The sequence below is a fragment of the Protopterus annectens genome, chromosome 12.part0 (assembly GCF_019279795.1).
Source record: "Protopterus annectens isolate FY-2018-M chromosome 12.part0, PAN1.0, whole genome shotgun sequence".
Lineage (NCBI taxonomy): Eukaryota > Metazoa > Chordata > Ceratodontiformes > Protopteridae > Protopterus > Protopterus annectens.
Window position 1 is genome coordinate 900441543 of NC_056746.1, and position 17165 is coordinate 900458707.

Below are 17165 nucleotides of genomic sequence, written 5' to 3' on the forward strand. Positions count from 1 at the left end.
AAGACTATATATATATATATACACATACACATATATGCAAATTTCAACAGGTACATTAGGAAATAAAACTTATGTAGTTTATAAACAATAAATGCATGTTTAAATATTAAGGCTTAACACAAACAACATTCAAGTTTGGTTAAAAATAGATACTTAGACAAATATGCAACAAAATTCAGCTGTTGATTAGAAAACTATGGTACACTAAATAATACAAAAATGAATATGCATAAATAGAAACTGCAGCACACAACTACATACCTCAATCTGCATCTTCAGGTGAATTTTGAAATTTGACAGGAGAGTAAGAAAAATAGCAAGTGAAAGTTCAAACACATCAGGCACAGATGAGACACCATTTTTGGATAGTGCCACACATAGATACTGTTTTATAGCATTGATGAACATTTCATGGGTTCGGAAAACTGTCCCTGCATTCTGAAGGACTGACAAAAGCAGCTGAAGGGACACAATCTTGGACCGAAGTTCATGGGACCTGAAATAAAAAGGTAAATACAAATAGACTGTTAAAAACAACCTTACACGTTTTTTTTTACAACTGTCTTGTCAGTTGATCTACATAATGCTTCATTCACAAGTCAGAACTCTTACAGTGCTTTCAGAATTTGCAGTAACAGAAACATGAACAATTCAGTAATATAACCCCAAAAAGGCCAAAAGACTCAAACCAAATTAATATTCAAGATGAAGATAACTTATACCCAAAGTTTGCTGTTAGAAACTTTTTTCTCCTAATACTGTACTGTCAAGAGAGTTTATTCTTACCAGTACCGCACTGTCTGCGACTCCAAAGTTCAAGTACTACACTGAGCCTCTGTTCCCCAATAATATACTGTCTGATCATCTTCCCCTTACAATTCTGTAATGTCCAAGACTCCTCCATTCCCAATACTGCACTAACATGAGTTCAGTCTCCTGCATACTACACTTTCAGAAAATCTGCTCTCCCTAGCAGTACGCTGTCATTGACTTTGTTTTTTTCTGATTCTTTGTTCAGATTCCCATAACCTTTATGACAGTTACAGCAACAGTGCTGTTCAGAAGTATACTGTTGTCACAATAAATTCACAATGACAGACACAATGCTTCATCCAAGTACATTAGAAATTACAAAATGCAGTAATCTACATGACAGATTATAGACATGGAATAGTGTTTTCCTGCATCACCAAATGAATTTATGGGGCTTATCACAGCATCTTAAAACCTCTACAGAGTCTCAGCAGAGGCTCAATCACAGGTTACTGTCAAAAGCTTCAGTCTTGATAAAAAGAAATTTCACAAAGTGGCTATTCAAAACCCTTTAAACTTCTAGTTCCAAAAGCCTGTCACATGTGCAAGCAGCATGCTAACTTCGCATGAGTCCTCTACTCATACATTCAGTATTTCAAACTGTCATGCTACTGCCTAAGCCAACACCTGTCAGTACCACTGGTAACCTGGTTAAAAAAAAAACAAGTTGAGTATCACAGAGCTAGTCAAGTTACAGAAGGAATGAGCTGTCTATGAACAGCTCTGTGGTTTTTGCTCTTGGAGGTGCGGGAAGGAATCAGAAAAGCCTTTTTCTGCAAGCTGTTGGCAAAAAGAGAATAAAAAGTGAACAGGGAATCTTAAATATGGTGGGGGTGCTGCACAACTTTTCATGCCAAGGATGCTGGGCAGGTGGCGGGAAGCATCAAAAGTCAACAAGCCCTGACCTAAAGGGGAAAAAAGAGTAATATATTTTAATAAAGTATTTATGGCGCCTATAGATGTGTACATAATACTGACAGAAAAGCATTAACTGAAGAAGCATTGGGTAAGGAGGACAAGGAATTTAGAATTAAATTTCACAGTGACATATAAAACATATACAGTCTATATTAAAAGTTGTTAATCTTAACATAATATAACACTGCTTGTAAAAAAGTAACCATATATGTTTAGTCCAATAAAGAAAAAGATATTTCAGGTGAATCTCTGAATATAAAATCTCAGATATAAAAGCATTTTATTCTGATATTTCGGAGAGCAAGTTTGCATGTATAGTAAAGAAGCATATACAATTCTGAACCATTTTGATTTTACTAAAAAATTAGTCCATATATATCACTATGGTTGATACATTTCACTGACTGACATGGTGGGTGGGCAGATATTTAATAAAAAGTAGTAATTTAGACTATTCTCTTTCTGGAAGGCTTCCCCTCTCCATTGCTTTTTAAAACTATTTGAACTTTGCTAAGAATGCTTATTTTGCGTCTTAAAAATGGTTCTGAATTAAAAGGAAAACTTCTAATGAACTTAGAAAGGTGGGCTGAAAGGCATGGGTAACCCCTTGAATCCATCATTCTCTTTTGTCAGATATTTGAAGCACCTCAGCAGCATAATGGCAAAAAAAAAAAAAAGTTATCAAGGGGATAATTTAAAATTTCAGCTTTGACATTTTATGATGAATTTTGAGAAAATAACCAAACAAACATTCTCATAACAAAACCAGTAGCTGCAGCTCTGAATACAGCAACTGCAAAATCATAAGTGCACTTCAAAGAGAAGTTACCCGAGACAAATGCACAATTAAGGAATTTAAAGAAGTTTTAACATCTGAAGAAAGAAAGTTAACAGTCAACTTTCTCATGTTCTCAAAAGAAGCCAGTACTAATTTTAAGATGTCAGTTCCGAATTCTATAATTTAAAGTAGAAGAATAAACTTTCTTAACAAACCCAACTAAAGCCTTTTCCATACTTGTCAGACTGAAAATGGTTAGCATTTAAAAAAAAAAATATGAACTCACCATAATGTTCCATCTGTGTTGTCCATTTTCATTCTTCCTCAACTGATGGGTTCACATCAGAGACTTGAATTCAAAACTCTAGAGCTCCTCTCTTTACCCATAATGCCCCACCAACCTAGCATACCTCAGATTGAGTTTGCTGCCGTCTAGACATAAAGAGACCACATATTAAAGAAGTTAATAAAGACAAAAGAGAAAAGGAGGCTGGAGCTCAAACAGGGAACAAAGGCTCTCTAGAAGATTCTTTGGTCTTTCTAGGAGCAAATGGATGGGGGCTGGTGGGCTGGAAGTTGAGGAATAACGAAAATGGACAACACGGATGGAATGTGATGGTGAGAACATAACTTTATTTTATTTTGTCCTTTTCATTCATTCCAGAGTCAGAGTCCCCAGTTGCTCAAATCTTGGGTGCCCCTCATGGAAGGATATTCTGGAATTCTACAGAGCCTACGGCAGCTTTGTTCCTGGAAGCCAAATCCAATTTATAATGAGCAATAAAAGTGTGAGCATTAGTTCAGGTTGCAGCTGCACAGATGTCATCTACAGAAGCCCTTGACCAAAAGGCTCAAGAGACCCTAGACCTCATATGAGCTCTCAGAGGCTTAAGCAAGGACAATCCTCTTTCAGTACAGACAAAGGAAATACAATCATTTAACCATTTGGCCAGTGTAACTATGAAAACTAGCTTACCCAATTTATTAGGTGAGAATGGAATAACTAGTCAATCTTCCTGAACCAAGGTTCCATGGAGATAAAAGCAGAGTTGTCTATGGGCATCTAAAAGATGTAGCATGTACTAGATCTTATTTGAGAAGTTTGAAAAGAAAAATGGGAAGTTAAGCAAAAAAGATGGGTTGGTCCGCAAAGAAAACCAAGTAAGAAGGTTTGGAAAACAGGGCCTGGAGGTCAGATAGTTGTCTAGCTGATGTGACAGTGACCAGAAAAATGGTTTTCCAAGAAAATATTTTTAGATCTGACCTGGCTGAAGGTTCAAAGGGAGACTGGGTCAGGACCTGAAGCACAGTAGTAAAATCCCAAAGAGGAGTAGGGTCCTTTGATGTAACTTTAATTAGAAAGGCTTTACATAATTTTGAAGAAGCTAAAGTAGAGTTATTTTTGCCTAGGTGGAAGTTTGAAATGGCAGCCAACTGGGCATTAATAGTAGAAGAACTAGTTCCTTCAATGAAAATTGAAGCTAAAAATTCAAGTATATACTCTACAGGGGTGGAAAGGGGGTCCTGATCTCTGCTATGGGCCCAGAACACAAATCTCTTGCATATACTTTTGCAAATCCTTCTATTAAAAGCTTTCTGAGAAGATAGAAAAAATATGACGGACTGGGAAGGGCAGCATGCGCTATCTAGCAATCAATAGAATTGGAGAAACTATGCAGTCTGTTTGTGGCCTGTTATGTCAGTAAGTGTCATCTCTGTTGGATGTTGGATCCAGTGTTCAGGGCAGGTGCAGAAGGGGAGGGCCAGAGGAAGGGGAATCAAATCTGACTAGGTCAGAAGCCAGCAATGAGGATAACTGTCCTCTTCAGCTAGGGTGCTTTCTGTAGAAATTTGGGGATGAAAGTAATGCTGAGTAAGGATAAAAGAGACCGGAGGGCCATTTGTAGACTATAGCGTCTCTCAGTGACGTCCCCATTGGAGGATGAGGACAAAGAACCGGCTGCATTTGTTAGGAGAAGATGTGAATAAGTTGCAGCATGATTGGCCCCACTGGAGGAAAATTCTCTCGGTTACTTTGACACTGAGAACACATGTGAAGCATCAGAATGGATCTGCTCACTTTATCTGCAATCATGCTGGTTTTCCCCAGGATCACCACTGCTATTAGAAAGCGACCGGAAGAGATCACCCATTACCACCTGCTCATTGTTTCTCGACAAACTAGGTTAAAACTTGGTTCTTCCCTGTTTGTTGATGTACCAAACTACTGACATACTGATACCCTGAATAGCAAACATCTTGACAGGACTGCAATGCTAGGAGAACTACTCTCATTTCCAGAACAATGATATGCATCTTGGCCTCTTTGGGGGACCACACACCTTTGAATGCCCTTCCCATGTAGTGCTCCCCCAATGGGAGGTATCTGTGGTCACTGTAGCCGTGGGCAGGGGGAGTACTAATGGATGGCCTTCAGAGATTTTGTTCGAATGAATCCACCACAGAAGTTACCTTTTGCATGCCAGTGTGACCTTGACCTGAGCAGTTAAAAAATGCTGAAAAATGGACCAATGGGTTGACAGGGTCCATTTAATTATTCACATGTGAAACCTGGCTAGAGATACCAGGGAGATACCAGCTGCTGTGGAACCCAATGCTTGTAAAATCAGTCATAATGGAAGAGAAGAGAACAGAAGAGAAGAGACCAGAAGACAAGAGAAGAATTGAGAATAATTTTGTATTACTTTCCTGACCTGGGAACAAAGTGTCTAGATTTGAGCAGGAGGATGAGAGGCTGACTTAAGTTGTCCAGACGAGCACCTATGAACTCCAGACCCTGCGTAGATGAGTTACGATTTGTTGCAATTGACTGTGATGCCTAAATGGATGCACAACTACAGCATGCAGTCTCTTGCTTGTAGGAGTCTATGCTTGGTTTGGGCAGTTAGGAGCCAGTCATCTAAGTATGGAAACACTCGGAATCCCAGCAGTCTCAACTGAGCTGCTACAATTGCCATGCATTTTGTGAACACCCTGGGGGCTGTGGTGAGACCAAAGGGCAATGTTCTAAACTGATAATGACTGGCTCCCAGTCAGAAGCACATATACCTTCTGGAGCGCCTGCTCATTTTGACATGATGGATCTCCAGAATGCGTACTAATAACCACATCCAATCATCCTTTTGTAGTAGAGGCAAAATGGACTGAACCTTCACACTCCAGAACTTTGAATACTGCACAAATCAGTTTAGTTTCCAGTGATCCAGTATTGGCCTCAAGTCTCCTATCTTTTTTGGCACCAAGAAGAATCTTGAATAGGTCCCAGGTCCTCTCTGGTCAGGGAGTACCTCCTGGATGACTATTTCTAACAGCTTTTCTGTTTCTAATGTGGCTGCTACCCTCTGATTGGGTAGAACATCAGGGATTCTTTTCATTTTTGTAGGGGGATTTGGGAAAAATGGTAAGCTATAACTTCTGGATACAATTCCCTGCACCCAGGAATATTTTGTTATAGGCAGCCTGGCTCTTGGGTGCAAAGACAAATATCCTCAGACTGCCATCAGAGGTCATCAGTTAAGCCTCCCTTCAGAAACACTGGTATTGGCTTGTCTGACAAGAAATCCCAGAAGCCTTGGTTCTGTGGAACACGTTTGCCACCTGGATGGCATATTCCATTTAATTTCCCCCCTCTGCCTCTGAGGGAACTATCTCCACATGAATCTTGAAAAGAACCCTGGGATTTACAAAACCTTATTTTTGTACCTCCCCACGGATTCCCTGAGAAAGGTTTTTAAGGAGTTGAAAAACATACGGCTACAGCAGATAGGGTCTTTCCCTCTTGCTCAAATCTGCAGAGCATATCCTTTAACTTGAGGCCAATTAAGTAAGATCCATCTCGGGGAGCATTGATGAACAAAGACTTAACGGACTCTGCAAAATCATACAGTTGCATCCACGCATGTCTCCCAATGACTATGCCTTTACCTGCTGCCCGTGACGTGCCTTCCGCTGCAAGGAAGTTCAGCCCCATGTACACATTAGAAATCAACTGTAGAGCGGCCAGTTACAAGGAGACTCTATTTTGGTCCTCGGAAGACATTAATCCAGAAAGAGATTTGGAAAGTTCTTTGGTCAAATCTCTTTGTAATCTTGCAAAATGTGCCAGATAATTCAGTGACCAGAGTGCAAAGGTCACTGAAGCATACATGCACTTACCAAACCTGTCCAAGGCCTTGGACTCCCCATTAGGGAGATGCACAGAAAAGCTCCGTTATTCAAGTTCTTTTTTGGTGGCTGCTGCCACAACCATGGCACCAACTGGGACCTTCTTGCTCCAGTATGTCTGGTTCTTAAGAGAAACTAAAATTTTATCCAGTCATTTAGGGACTGGCTCCACAGTAGCCAGTTCCTTCTACACCCAGTGAGAAAACAAGATCTACGAGTTTGTCAATTGGGGGAGTCACCCAAGAAGTATCTGGGCCAGACCCAAAAGCCATAAGAACACCAATTTCTCCTGGGCGAGTATATCAGAGGACCAACCGCCTTTTTGTTTTAGGAACTCTAGGTTGTCTCCAAAGGAGACATCTTCAGATGGAGATCTAAGGTAGCCTCTCCCTTTATCGAAATTGGTGGCTTCAATGACAGATTCCTGGAGGAATTGAGGTGTCGCCTTTTAGACATCCTCTTCCGAAGGACATCCTCAGTGGGGTGGTCTGGGGAAGCTTTGGAAGAGATGAGGATGTCCTGGGGAACTGACTGGAGACTTGAGCAGGCTGGCTTTCCCAGTGAATGGATGAACAAGGCTCACAGAAGAGAACCGAAGGAGGCAAAGTTGTCTTATCCGAGGTTGGCAGGGATGTCTTTTCTCTTTCACTTTTTTTTGTTAAAGAAAAAAACAGGAAAACAGTAGAACAACTACAAACAGTCAATGGTAGTTTAAGGGATACTGTAACAAGTAAGAAAAAGTGCTACAGACAAACATCAATAAAACAGTAGCAGTGAAAAATAGAAATCAGCTAAAGGATACTAGCAAGATGGCAAGGGACGTAAGAAAAAGTCAAATTAAGAATAGTGATGTTTTTTTTTTTTTTTAAGCAACTCTCAGCTGTTTTGAAAATAACTCCCAAAGCTCAAGAATGACAGGATCCACGTCTGAAGCTGAATGGCAGCAAATGAGATGTGAGGTATTTTAGGTTACGGAGGCATTATTGGTAAAGGGAGGAAGCTCGAGGAGTTTTAGATCACAGAATCTGGTAGAAGCAGCAGAGTCTGATCAGTTTCAGACCTGAACCCATGAATTGAGGAATGAAAAAGACATCAGAAAATACGCTTAAGCTGGAGAAAGCAACCAACAGAAATTATGTGCATAGGCTCACCGAGGGATGTTTGTTTAAATAAATAAATAAAACATAAGTGTGCCGAAGTTGCTATAGTCAGTGGCACGTGGTATGCATGGTAAAATGTAAGTTACTGTGAACATACAAAGGAAACGCCCGTACTGTCTGCCATTTTACACTGTTCTAAACATGTTTCCCTATGGAATGTTAAGCTTGCATATAACTAAAATGAGTCAGCAGTGCCGAACATGAAATCTTTAAAAAATTATATTTATTTTGGAAGGCTACGGGCCCCCCTGGAAGTGTGAGCCCTGGGTAAATGCCCAAATAAGCCATTATTATAATCTACTAATTGTACTTACGGACTGAATGAATTAATGAGGTGTAAAGTGGAGCAGTAACCTCATTAAACAAAATGAATAAATGTGAGGTATTCTAAACCTCTTCATTGCTCTTACCCATCTATTTTTTTTTAACTTGGTTAGAGAGCTGGTTTAACCGTCCTTTCTGCCAGATCCCAGTCTGCAAGGTACACAGACAAAAGAATATATACCATGAAGTAAGAGCATCGCCCAATAAATTTATCAGTGTTTTAACAGTTAATAAAAAAAATAAATAAATAAATAAAAATAGCTGAATAGTTGGTAACATACACAGCTTATCATATTTACTGTAAGACATGAATTTTGTAGTACAACAGAATTATTTATGTTTGTATAGTAGTAAATGACACAACAGGGGGTATCTCACAAACACAAGGACTATCAAATAAGAGGGATACGTTCAAGAGTTAAAGGGTGCAACTGTGATAAGAGGATGAAAGACAGAAAGAAAAAAATATGGCAAAACAGAGACTGAAAATCTTGAGTTGTTAACCTGGGATTCTGTAGGCAAAAATTTGAACATTTGCCTCACACCAGATATACAAGTGAAGAAAGAACTTTGCAGAAGAGCTGAAGAGTAGGAAGATTTCTGTAACCAAGCAAATCTAAATATCTGTGATCACCACACCAGTTCCCTTAAAACTGTAAATCCCTTATTTTCTTTGCTAACTACTCTAGATATAAAGCAAATAAATAAGAAAATGGACATCCCTGCCTAGTTCCTATGTTCAGTTTGTTAGCGAGGAACCCTCCCCTACCTTTAATTGTTGTCTCCATCCCTTCATATAGCTTCCTTATTAATACTATTATTCTATCAGGGAACACAAATGTTAACATTGTCCTACTCATAAAATCCCAGCTGAGTCATATAGTTTGTCATCATCATCTAAAAACAGCAGTGGCCATTTTTACACTCTGCATAATGAATGTTGTATTAATGTTCTCCAATGTTGCTCCTCTCCACAAAACATCTGTCCTGACACATGCAACAAACTGGAATGCCCAAAGATGGACCTTACTCAAAGGATACATGGCCTAAATAACATGTCCTATATGGACTAACTCAAAGCCCTGTCACTATAATCTGTATCCTACAGACAGCTAAGAGGTGACCTATGTCTGGCATACAAGGCAGCCTCTAACCCAATAATGAATTTACAGCAGCAAGTCAAATGGCATCAAAAATACTTGTCTAGGAATCTAAACCTCTTCTGCAACATCCACAAATGGTTTGGAAGGACAGGCATAGCTTGCAAAGGACACCTCTGTTCTGGAACAGACTTTCCATCCACATAAAAATAGAATTTATTTATTTATGTACTCACCATAACATTCCATCTGTGTTGTCCATTTCCATTCTTCCTCAGCCAATGGGTTTGGGTCCTACCCTTGGATCCAATATTATATATATATATATATATATATATATATATATATATATATATATATATATATATATATATATATATATATATACACACACACACACACACACACACACACACACACACACACACACACACACACACAAAAACAGACAAACACACACACATGACATGTGCTTACCATAACTTGGCATCTGTAGTCTCCATTTTCTTTCTTCTTCACAAATGGGTCTAGGATTTGATCTTCAGATCCAACTCAGATGCATACACAAGACTTCGGATCCAAAGTTCAAACTCCTCCCTCTACCCATAATGCTCCCCACCATCTCCAACACCTCAAATCGAGTTTGCTGCCCTAAAGCCTACTGTGCTACAGAGGCAGGACAGACAGAAGCAAGATGATGAGGCTCAAACCAGGAAAGCCAGGGTTCCAATAACATGTAAAAGAGCCTTCAAGGAGTAGCAGGGCTGGGGGCAGTTGGGACAGAAGGTGAGGAAAAAGGAAAATGAACAACACAGACACCAAGTTATGGTAAGTACACAACTTCTAAAACTGATGATGTTCTTTTCATTATTCCTCACAAATGGGTTAGAGTTCCCAGCTATGCAACTCCTAGGAGGCCCTCAAGGAAGGACATGTCAGAGAACTGTCAAACCAAAGGAAGCTCTGCTTCTGGAACCAATGTCCACTTTATAATGTGTAATAAATGTACGAGTTTTTGACCAAGTGGCTGTGCAACAGATATCCTCAATGGAAATTCTAAAGGAAAACGTGGAAGAAGCAGCTATATATCTAGTGGAATGTGCTCTAGGAGGGCGAGGCAACTCCAAACCTTTCTGAGAATAAATCAATGTGATACAATCAGTAATTCATTTGACGAGATTAAGTTTAGATACTGCCTGACTCAAGCTGTTAAGGGAAAAAGATAGAAACAGCTAATCAGGCCTCCTGTACTGTTTCAGTCTGTGAAGATAGAAATGTAATTGCCTGTGAACCATCAAGAAGGTGCAACATATTTTCACCTTTATTAGAAAAATTTGAAAAGAAAACAGGTATTTGTATAGACTGGTTGCTGTTATTTGCCATGGCCACTTCAGACAAAAAGGAAGAGTTAGTTCGTAGAGATACCCTGTCCTTATGGAAAATAATGTAAGGAGGCCTAGCTGATAAGGCCTGTAGTGTAGAAACTCGTTTAGCTGAAATGATTGCTACCAGAAGGATTTTTTCTAGAAAAGAAACTTCATGATCCTTTATTGGAGGCCTAAGAAGGAAAATCCCCTTCATAAAAACTTTACATAGTTTGAAAGACATTAAAGAAAAAGATTTGTTACCCACACGGAAGTTGAATATGGCTGTCAACTGAAGTTTCACAGTAGGAAAAACTAGCCCCTTCCTTGAAAGGTGTAGCAAGAAAAAGATGGATGGCTGAACTATGTGCGGAAAAGGGATCAATACTCTTCTTGGAAGCCTATATACAGAATCTTTTCCACTTACTTCTGTAGACTTTCTTGGTTGAGATTGAGGCCTTATGGGAGGCCAAGATAATATCTCAAACTGGGGAAGCAAGCCTGGACCATCTTTGACGGCGTGAAGACTGGGATGTTGGATTTTTGATGGGTGAGATAAGAGATCCTGAATGGGTTCTAGTATCCATGGAGGATACTTCAAGTGAGACCACAGAAAGGGGAACCAAACCTGTTGAAGCCAGAAGGGGGCACTGAGGATGACTTATTGCTTTCTGAAGGAACTTTGCAATGAGAGGAAGATGGGGATAAGCATAATGAAGACCTGAGGGTCAATCGTGACTCAAAGCATTCCTTGGTGACCCCTCGGACATGGGATCAGAGAAAAATACATGCTGCATTTGTTGTTGAAAGGAGAGGTAAACAGGTTGCAGCAAGGATGGTCCAGTTGCTGAAAACCATATTTGCTACTATCCAATTGAGGGACCACTTGTGGGGAATCAGAATGGACCTGCTGAGCCTGTCTGCTTCCCCGGAATGTGAACTGCAATACGAAAGTGGTCGGAAGAGATCGCACATTCCCAGAGCCTCATGGTCTCTCCACACAATGGATAGGAATGGCTTTCTCCTTGTTTGACTACTGACATGTTGTTCATATGCACTGTTATAGTCCCTAAAGGGAAGACATCTAGAAAAACTTGCAACTTTAGAATTACTGCTCTCATCTCTAGGACACAACAACAACAACTATACACAACTTGGTCCCAGACAGGGACCACATGTCTTGGACCATTTTTCCCAAGAAATGCACCCCTACCCCAGTTGGCAAGCATCCATGGTCACTGTGGCTATCGAGAGAGAATTGTCTGCCTAGTAGGAGATCGTCTGACTGGGTCCACCAGCAAACATGATGTTTGCAAATGTGAGTCAGTTTTATGGGAAAGGATAGAGACTCAAAGAACAGGCCACTGAACTGACAGCGCAGTGGTTAACATTGTCACCTCACAACAAGAGGTTCTCCAGTTGGATTCTCGGCTGGGGTGTCTCCTGTGTGGAGTCTGCATGTCCTACCTGCATTTGCTTGAGATTCCTCCGGATGCTCCAGTTTCCTACCACATTCCAAAGACATGCTTCTGAAGCGTTCCTCCCCAGGCCTCGGTTGAAAATAAGCTCTGTCCTAGTTGGACATTCCCGGTCAACAAATGTTAAATAAAATAAACCGCTAGTACCCATTGGAGGATTCACATAAAGAATCTTGCTACAGGAACTAGAAGAATGGCAGCTGACACAGATCCAAGAGCTTGTAACACTATAGCCTGCCGGGGGTGGGGGGTTTGTCAGAAAACAAAGTGCTCTAGGAGGGTGAGGCAACTCCAAACCTTTGTGAGAATAAATCATTGTGATACAATCAGTAATCCATTTGGCAAGAGTATATTTGGAAGAGACAGTATGTCCCACACCTAACTTATCAATGATAAGATATGATGAAGAGGGAGTGATGCCACTTGAGTCACAGTATCCAGATGAGTTCCTCTAAATTCCAGATTCTCTACAGAGTCAGCTTCAATTTGGCAAGATTTATCATAATGCCTAGAGAGTTCGGAAAATTTAAGCAAGTAATCCCTGGCATGTAGAAGTTGATGCTTGGTTGGGGCAGTGAGGAGCCAATAATCTACATAGAGAAACACCTGGAATACACTGAGTGTCAAGTAAGCTGCCATGATTGCCATGCATTTGGTAAACACTCTGGGGGCTGAGGTGAGACCAAAAGGCAGTGTTCTGAACTGGTAGCGATCGACTCCCAGCCAAAAGCACACGTCTCCTGGAGCACCTGTATATTTTGATATGATAGTAAGCATCCTGGAGATCTACAGAGCACATCCAGCTACCCTTGCCCAGAAGAGGCAGGACGGATGGAACTGTAACCATTTGTAACTGACTTCTTTACATACTGATTCAGACTGCTTAGATCCAGAATTGGACTCAGTTCCCCTGTTTTCTTTGGCACTAAAAAGAAGTGGGGGTAAGTTCCGAATACTATTTGTTAGGGGAGGACCTTCTGGATGACTTTTGTGTAGCAGCTTTTGAACTTCTAGAGCTGCGTACTCCCTCTGACTGGGCGGAACATCAGATAGTTTCTTCCTTGTGATGGGAGGTGGAAGAGAAAAGGGAATGTAGTAACCTGTGGATATTATACTTAGACTCCATGCATCTTTTGTGAGATTTGTCCAGGCTTGTATATGCAAGGAAACACGACCCCTGACTGCCTCCACAGATGGACAGTCAGGCAGCGCTTCAGGAGCTCAGAATGGCCCGGTTATAGTAGACAAACTCTTCATGATTATATGTTAGTGTTGTAAACTTGATTAATCTGAGGGGAAAGTTTTGCATGGCTGTTAGGACATTCTGACAAGGGCATTTTTTCCACTGTTGTCTCTAAGGTTAACAGCATGCTAGATTTTAATGATGTTACTTATAGACATAGAGGTGTCACTTGGATTTTGAAGATTTTTTGCTCATTACTCATTGCCTCACTTTACACCATTCAGCCACCATTTTGGACAGTTGTATTGTATATGACAGGATCTAACTTTAAATGAGGGGAGGGGAGAAGGGTCATGTGATGCACGTATAACTATTTAAGGATTGCAAATGAAATTACAAATTTTTACTTTTGAAGAAGCTCGGTATTGACCAAGCGAAAGCGCTTAAGATTATTGTTTTTCTTGTTCTCAACCAGTGTTTTTTTTTTAACTGTCATTCGACCACATTAAAGTGTTTTGGAATATTTTTACCAGTTTATACTTCCTTTGTGTTATCCGGGTCCTGTGGCTTTTGGGCAATATTTAATTCTTGGTTGGACTTTTCTCATTTTACCTAGCGCTGATAGGGTCCTATCAGAGGAGTAGTCTCTAAATCCCTGGTTCTGCAGACCCCTTCCACCTCTGGGGAGACGTCTGCCATTAAAACCTCCTCCTCTGCCTCTACAGGAAGCATCCCTGCTCAAGTCCTGAAAAGGTCTCAGAGACTTTCAGAACCACAGTTTCTTACCACCTCAATGTTTCTTGGAGAATCTCTGTTGAGGGGTAGAGAACTTGACTCCAACAGCAGACGAGGTCTTTCCCTCCTGCTCGCTATGGGTGAGCGCATCTTTTACTGATGGCCCAAACAATGAGGCACTATCAAAGGGGGCATTAACAAAGACCGTCTTCGAAGGGTCCCATGAAATCTCATAGTCACATCCAGGCAGGTCTTCTAACAGCTATGCCTGAACCCGCTGCTCATGAGGTACCCTCCACTGTATGGGAAAGTAACCTCATCAAAGAATTGGCAATGCACAAGACAGTGGCCAGCTGAGGAGAAACCTCTGAGGTCCTCCACAGAATTGGACTCAGAGTTAGAAAGCTCCTTGTCAAATTCTCTATGCAAGCGAGTAAAGTGTATCAGGTAATTTAACGACCTCAGTGAGAAGGTAGCCGAGGCATATATGCACTTTCCAAACTTATCCATTTCTCTGGACACCTTGTTTGGTGGATGGGCAGAGGACCTTTGTTCCACTAGCTCCTTCTCAGTGGCCACTGCCACAACTATGGCATCAACTGGGACACCCTTCTTCCAATGAGGTCTGTCTGCTTGGCTAACTAAGACTTTATCTGGACGTTTGGGGATGGGCTGAAAAGTGTCCAGTTCCTTATAAGTCCATCAGGAGACATGGTCAATAAGCTCATCTACGGGGTGGGGGGGGTTCCCCAAGATGTATATGACGCAGCCCCGAAAAGACTCCATGAACACTGATTCCCCAAGACAAGGATTTAGAGAGGACATAACACCCTTCTGCTTGAGGATCTCCAGGATGCCCCCAAAGGAGATGTCATTAGGTGGCAATCGGGGGGATACTTCCCCCTCATCAAAATCGGTGTAATCAGTGAGAGACTCCACCGTGGAGTCTATGTGCCTCACCTTACATGTTCACTTCTGAGGAACTGAGGAAGAATGAAAATGGACAACACAGATGGAACATTACGGTGAGTACATAACTTCTTTATCCGATGTTATCATTTTCAGTCATTCCTCAACAAATGGGACAGAGTCCCTAGCTACAGTAACCTTGGGTGGCCCTGATGGAAGGATGTTCCAGAGCACAGCAGAACCAAAGGCAGCTCTATTCCTGGAGCTATCTAATTTCTAATGCGCAATAAAGCTACGAGTATTCGACCAAGAGGCAACTGTACAAATGTCATTAATACAGGCTCTTGACTAAAAAGCTGCTGAAGTAAACATTGACATAGTTAAATGTGCCTTCAATTGTATAGGCAATGCAATACCTTTCAAAGAGCAGACACAGGAAATGCAATCTATAATCCATTTGGCTAGTGTAGTCTTACAAACTGGCCTTCTCATTCTTATTTTAGAAAAGGTTGTTCAGACTTTATGAATGCTTCTGTTCTGTCCAGATAAAACTGCAATTGTCTACGTAATCATGAAGATTAAGAGTATATTCGCCTTTACTTTTAAATTCAGGAAAGAAAACTGGTAGTTTGATGACCTGATTTATGATAGTTTTAAAGGTAACTTTTGGTAAAAAGGAAGGATCTGTGCGTAAGCTAACTCTAACTTGGTTTGGAAGATGGTGCTTGTAGTTCCAATATTTGTCTTGCAGAGGTTATAACTACTAAAAACAGTTTTCCAATAAAGAAATTTGAGATCTGCCTTAGTTGATGGTACAAGGGGGAATGTACTAAGGCTTGTAAAACCATGGTGAGATCCCAAGGTGGAGTGGGGTCCTTAATTGTAGGTCTAAGTAAGAAGGAATCCCTAAGAAATGCTTTATACAATTTAGATGATGCTAACAAAAAAACATTATCTACTATTATAGTAGTTGGAGATGGCTGCCAATTGAACTTTAATAGTGGAGAAACTTGCTTCATCCTGGAAAACTGAAGCAAGGTAGTCCAGTACAGCTGGGACTGGAGCAGAGACAGGATCTAATTGTTTCTGGTGATCCCAAATAGTGAATCTTCTCCATTTACTCTTGTACATTTTTCTAGTGGAAGCTTTATGGGAAGATGACAACATTTTTTGAACTGGAGAGGAAAGCCTGGAATGTTTAGCCATCATCGGAATTGGAGAAATCATGCTGACAGTTTGAGGTCTACAAGATCTGGGTGAATCTGTCCTGATGGATGAGATAGGAGATCTGGACTGGGGTGCAGTGTTCAAGGAGGACATATTAAGTGAGACCAAAGAAAGAGAAACTATACATGTCCAGGCCAAAATGGAGCAATGAGGATCACTCTGCTCTTCAACCACAGTGCTTTCTGAAGAAATTTCGGGATGAGAGGTAGGGAAGGATAAGTGTAAAGGAGACCTGTGGGCCAAACATGAACTAGAGCACCTCTCGGTTATGGTCTCTGAGGAGGGAACAGGTCAAAGCACCTGCTGCATTTGTTGTTGGAAGGAGACGCAAACAGGTTGCAGCAAGGTTGACCCCAGTTGTGGAAAATCATGTTTGCCACTGATTGAGAGACCACTCGTGAGGCATGAGGATGGGCCTGCTGAGCCTGTCTGCTAGAATATTGGACTTCCCCATTAGGTGTGTTGTTGCTAGGAAGCGGTTGGAAGAGATCGTACATTGCCAAACCCTCACTGCTTCTCGACAAAGGGGATAAGATCTGCCCCCCCCCCCCGTTTGTTGATGTACCAGACTATTGACATGTTGTTCGTTTGTATTGCAATAATCCCTAGAGGGAGAAAGCTCTGAAATGCCTGCAACCCTACAAGTGCTGCACTCATCACTAGAACACTGATATGCAGATTAGTCTCTTCTACTGACCACATGCCTTGGACTGTCTGTTCCAGGAAATGCCTCTCGCCCCACCTGGGAGGCATCCGTGGTCTATGTGGCATGGAGGGGAGGCTAAATAGACACCCTTGTTGGATTTCTTGAGAGGATCTACCAAAGAAGCGAATTTCTGCACACTCAAGACAATGTTATAGGACAGCTCAAGGGACAGTGATTAAAAGACCACTGCACCATTAGAATCCACTGAAGAATTCTTATAAGTAAGCGAGCTGTGGGAAGCAAAATTATAGTGGCAGCCATCAAACCTAACGCTTTGAGGCTCAA

At 41.1% G+C, this 17165-nt stretch overlaps 1 protein-coding gene across 1 annotated transcript in view; it reads right to left on the reverse strand.

Annotated features, from left to right (window-relative positions):
- The window catches only part of ARFGEF2 (ADP ribosylation factor guanine nucleotide exchange factor 2), a 2483667-nt gene that overhangs the window by 1880834 nt on the left and 585668 nt on the right, over window positions 1–17165 (reverse strand). The window contains exon 10 of the mRNA XM_044089932.1: window positions 262–496. Coding sequence (XP_043945867.1) covers window positions 262–496 — 235 coding nt within the window. The remainder of the gene's footprint in view (window positions 1–261; window positions 497–17165) is intronic.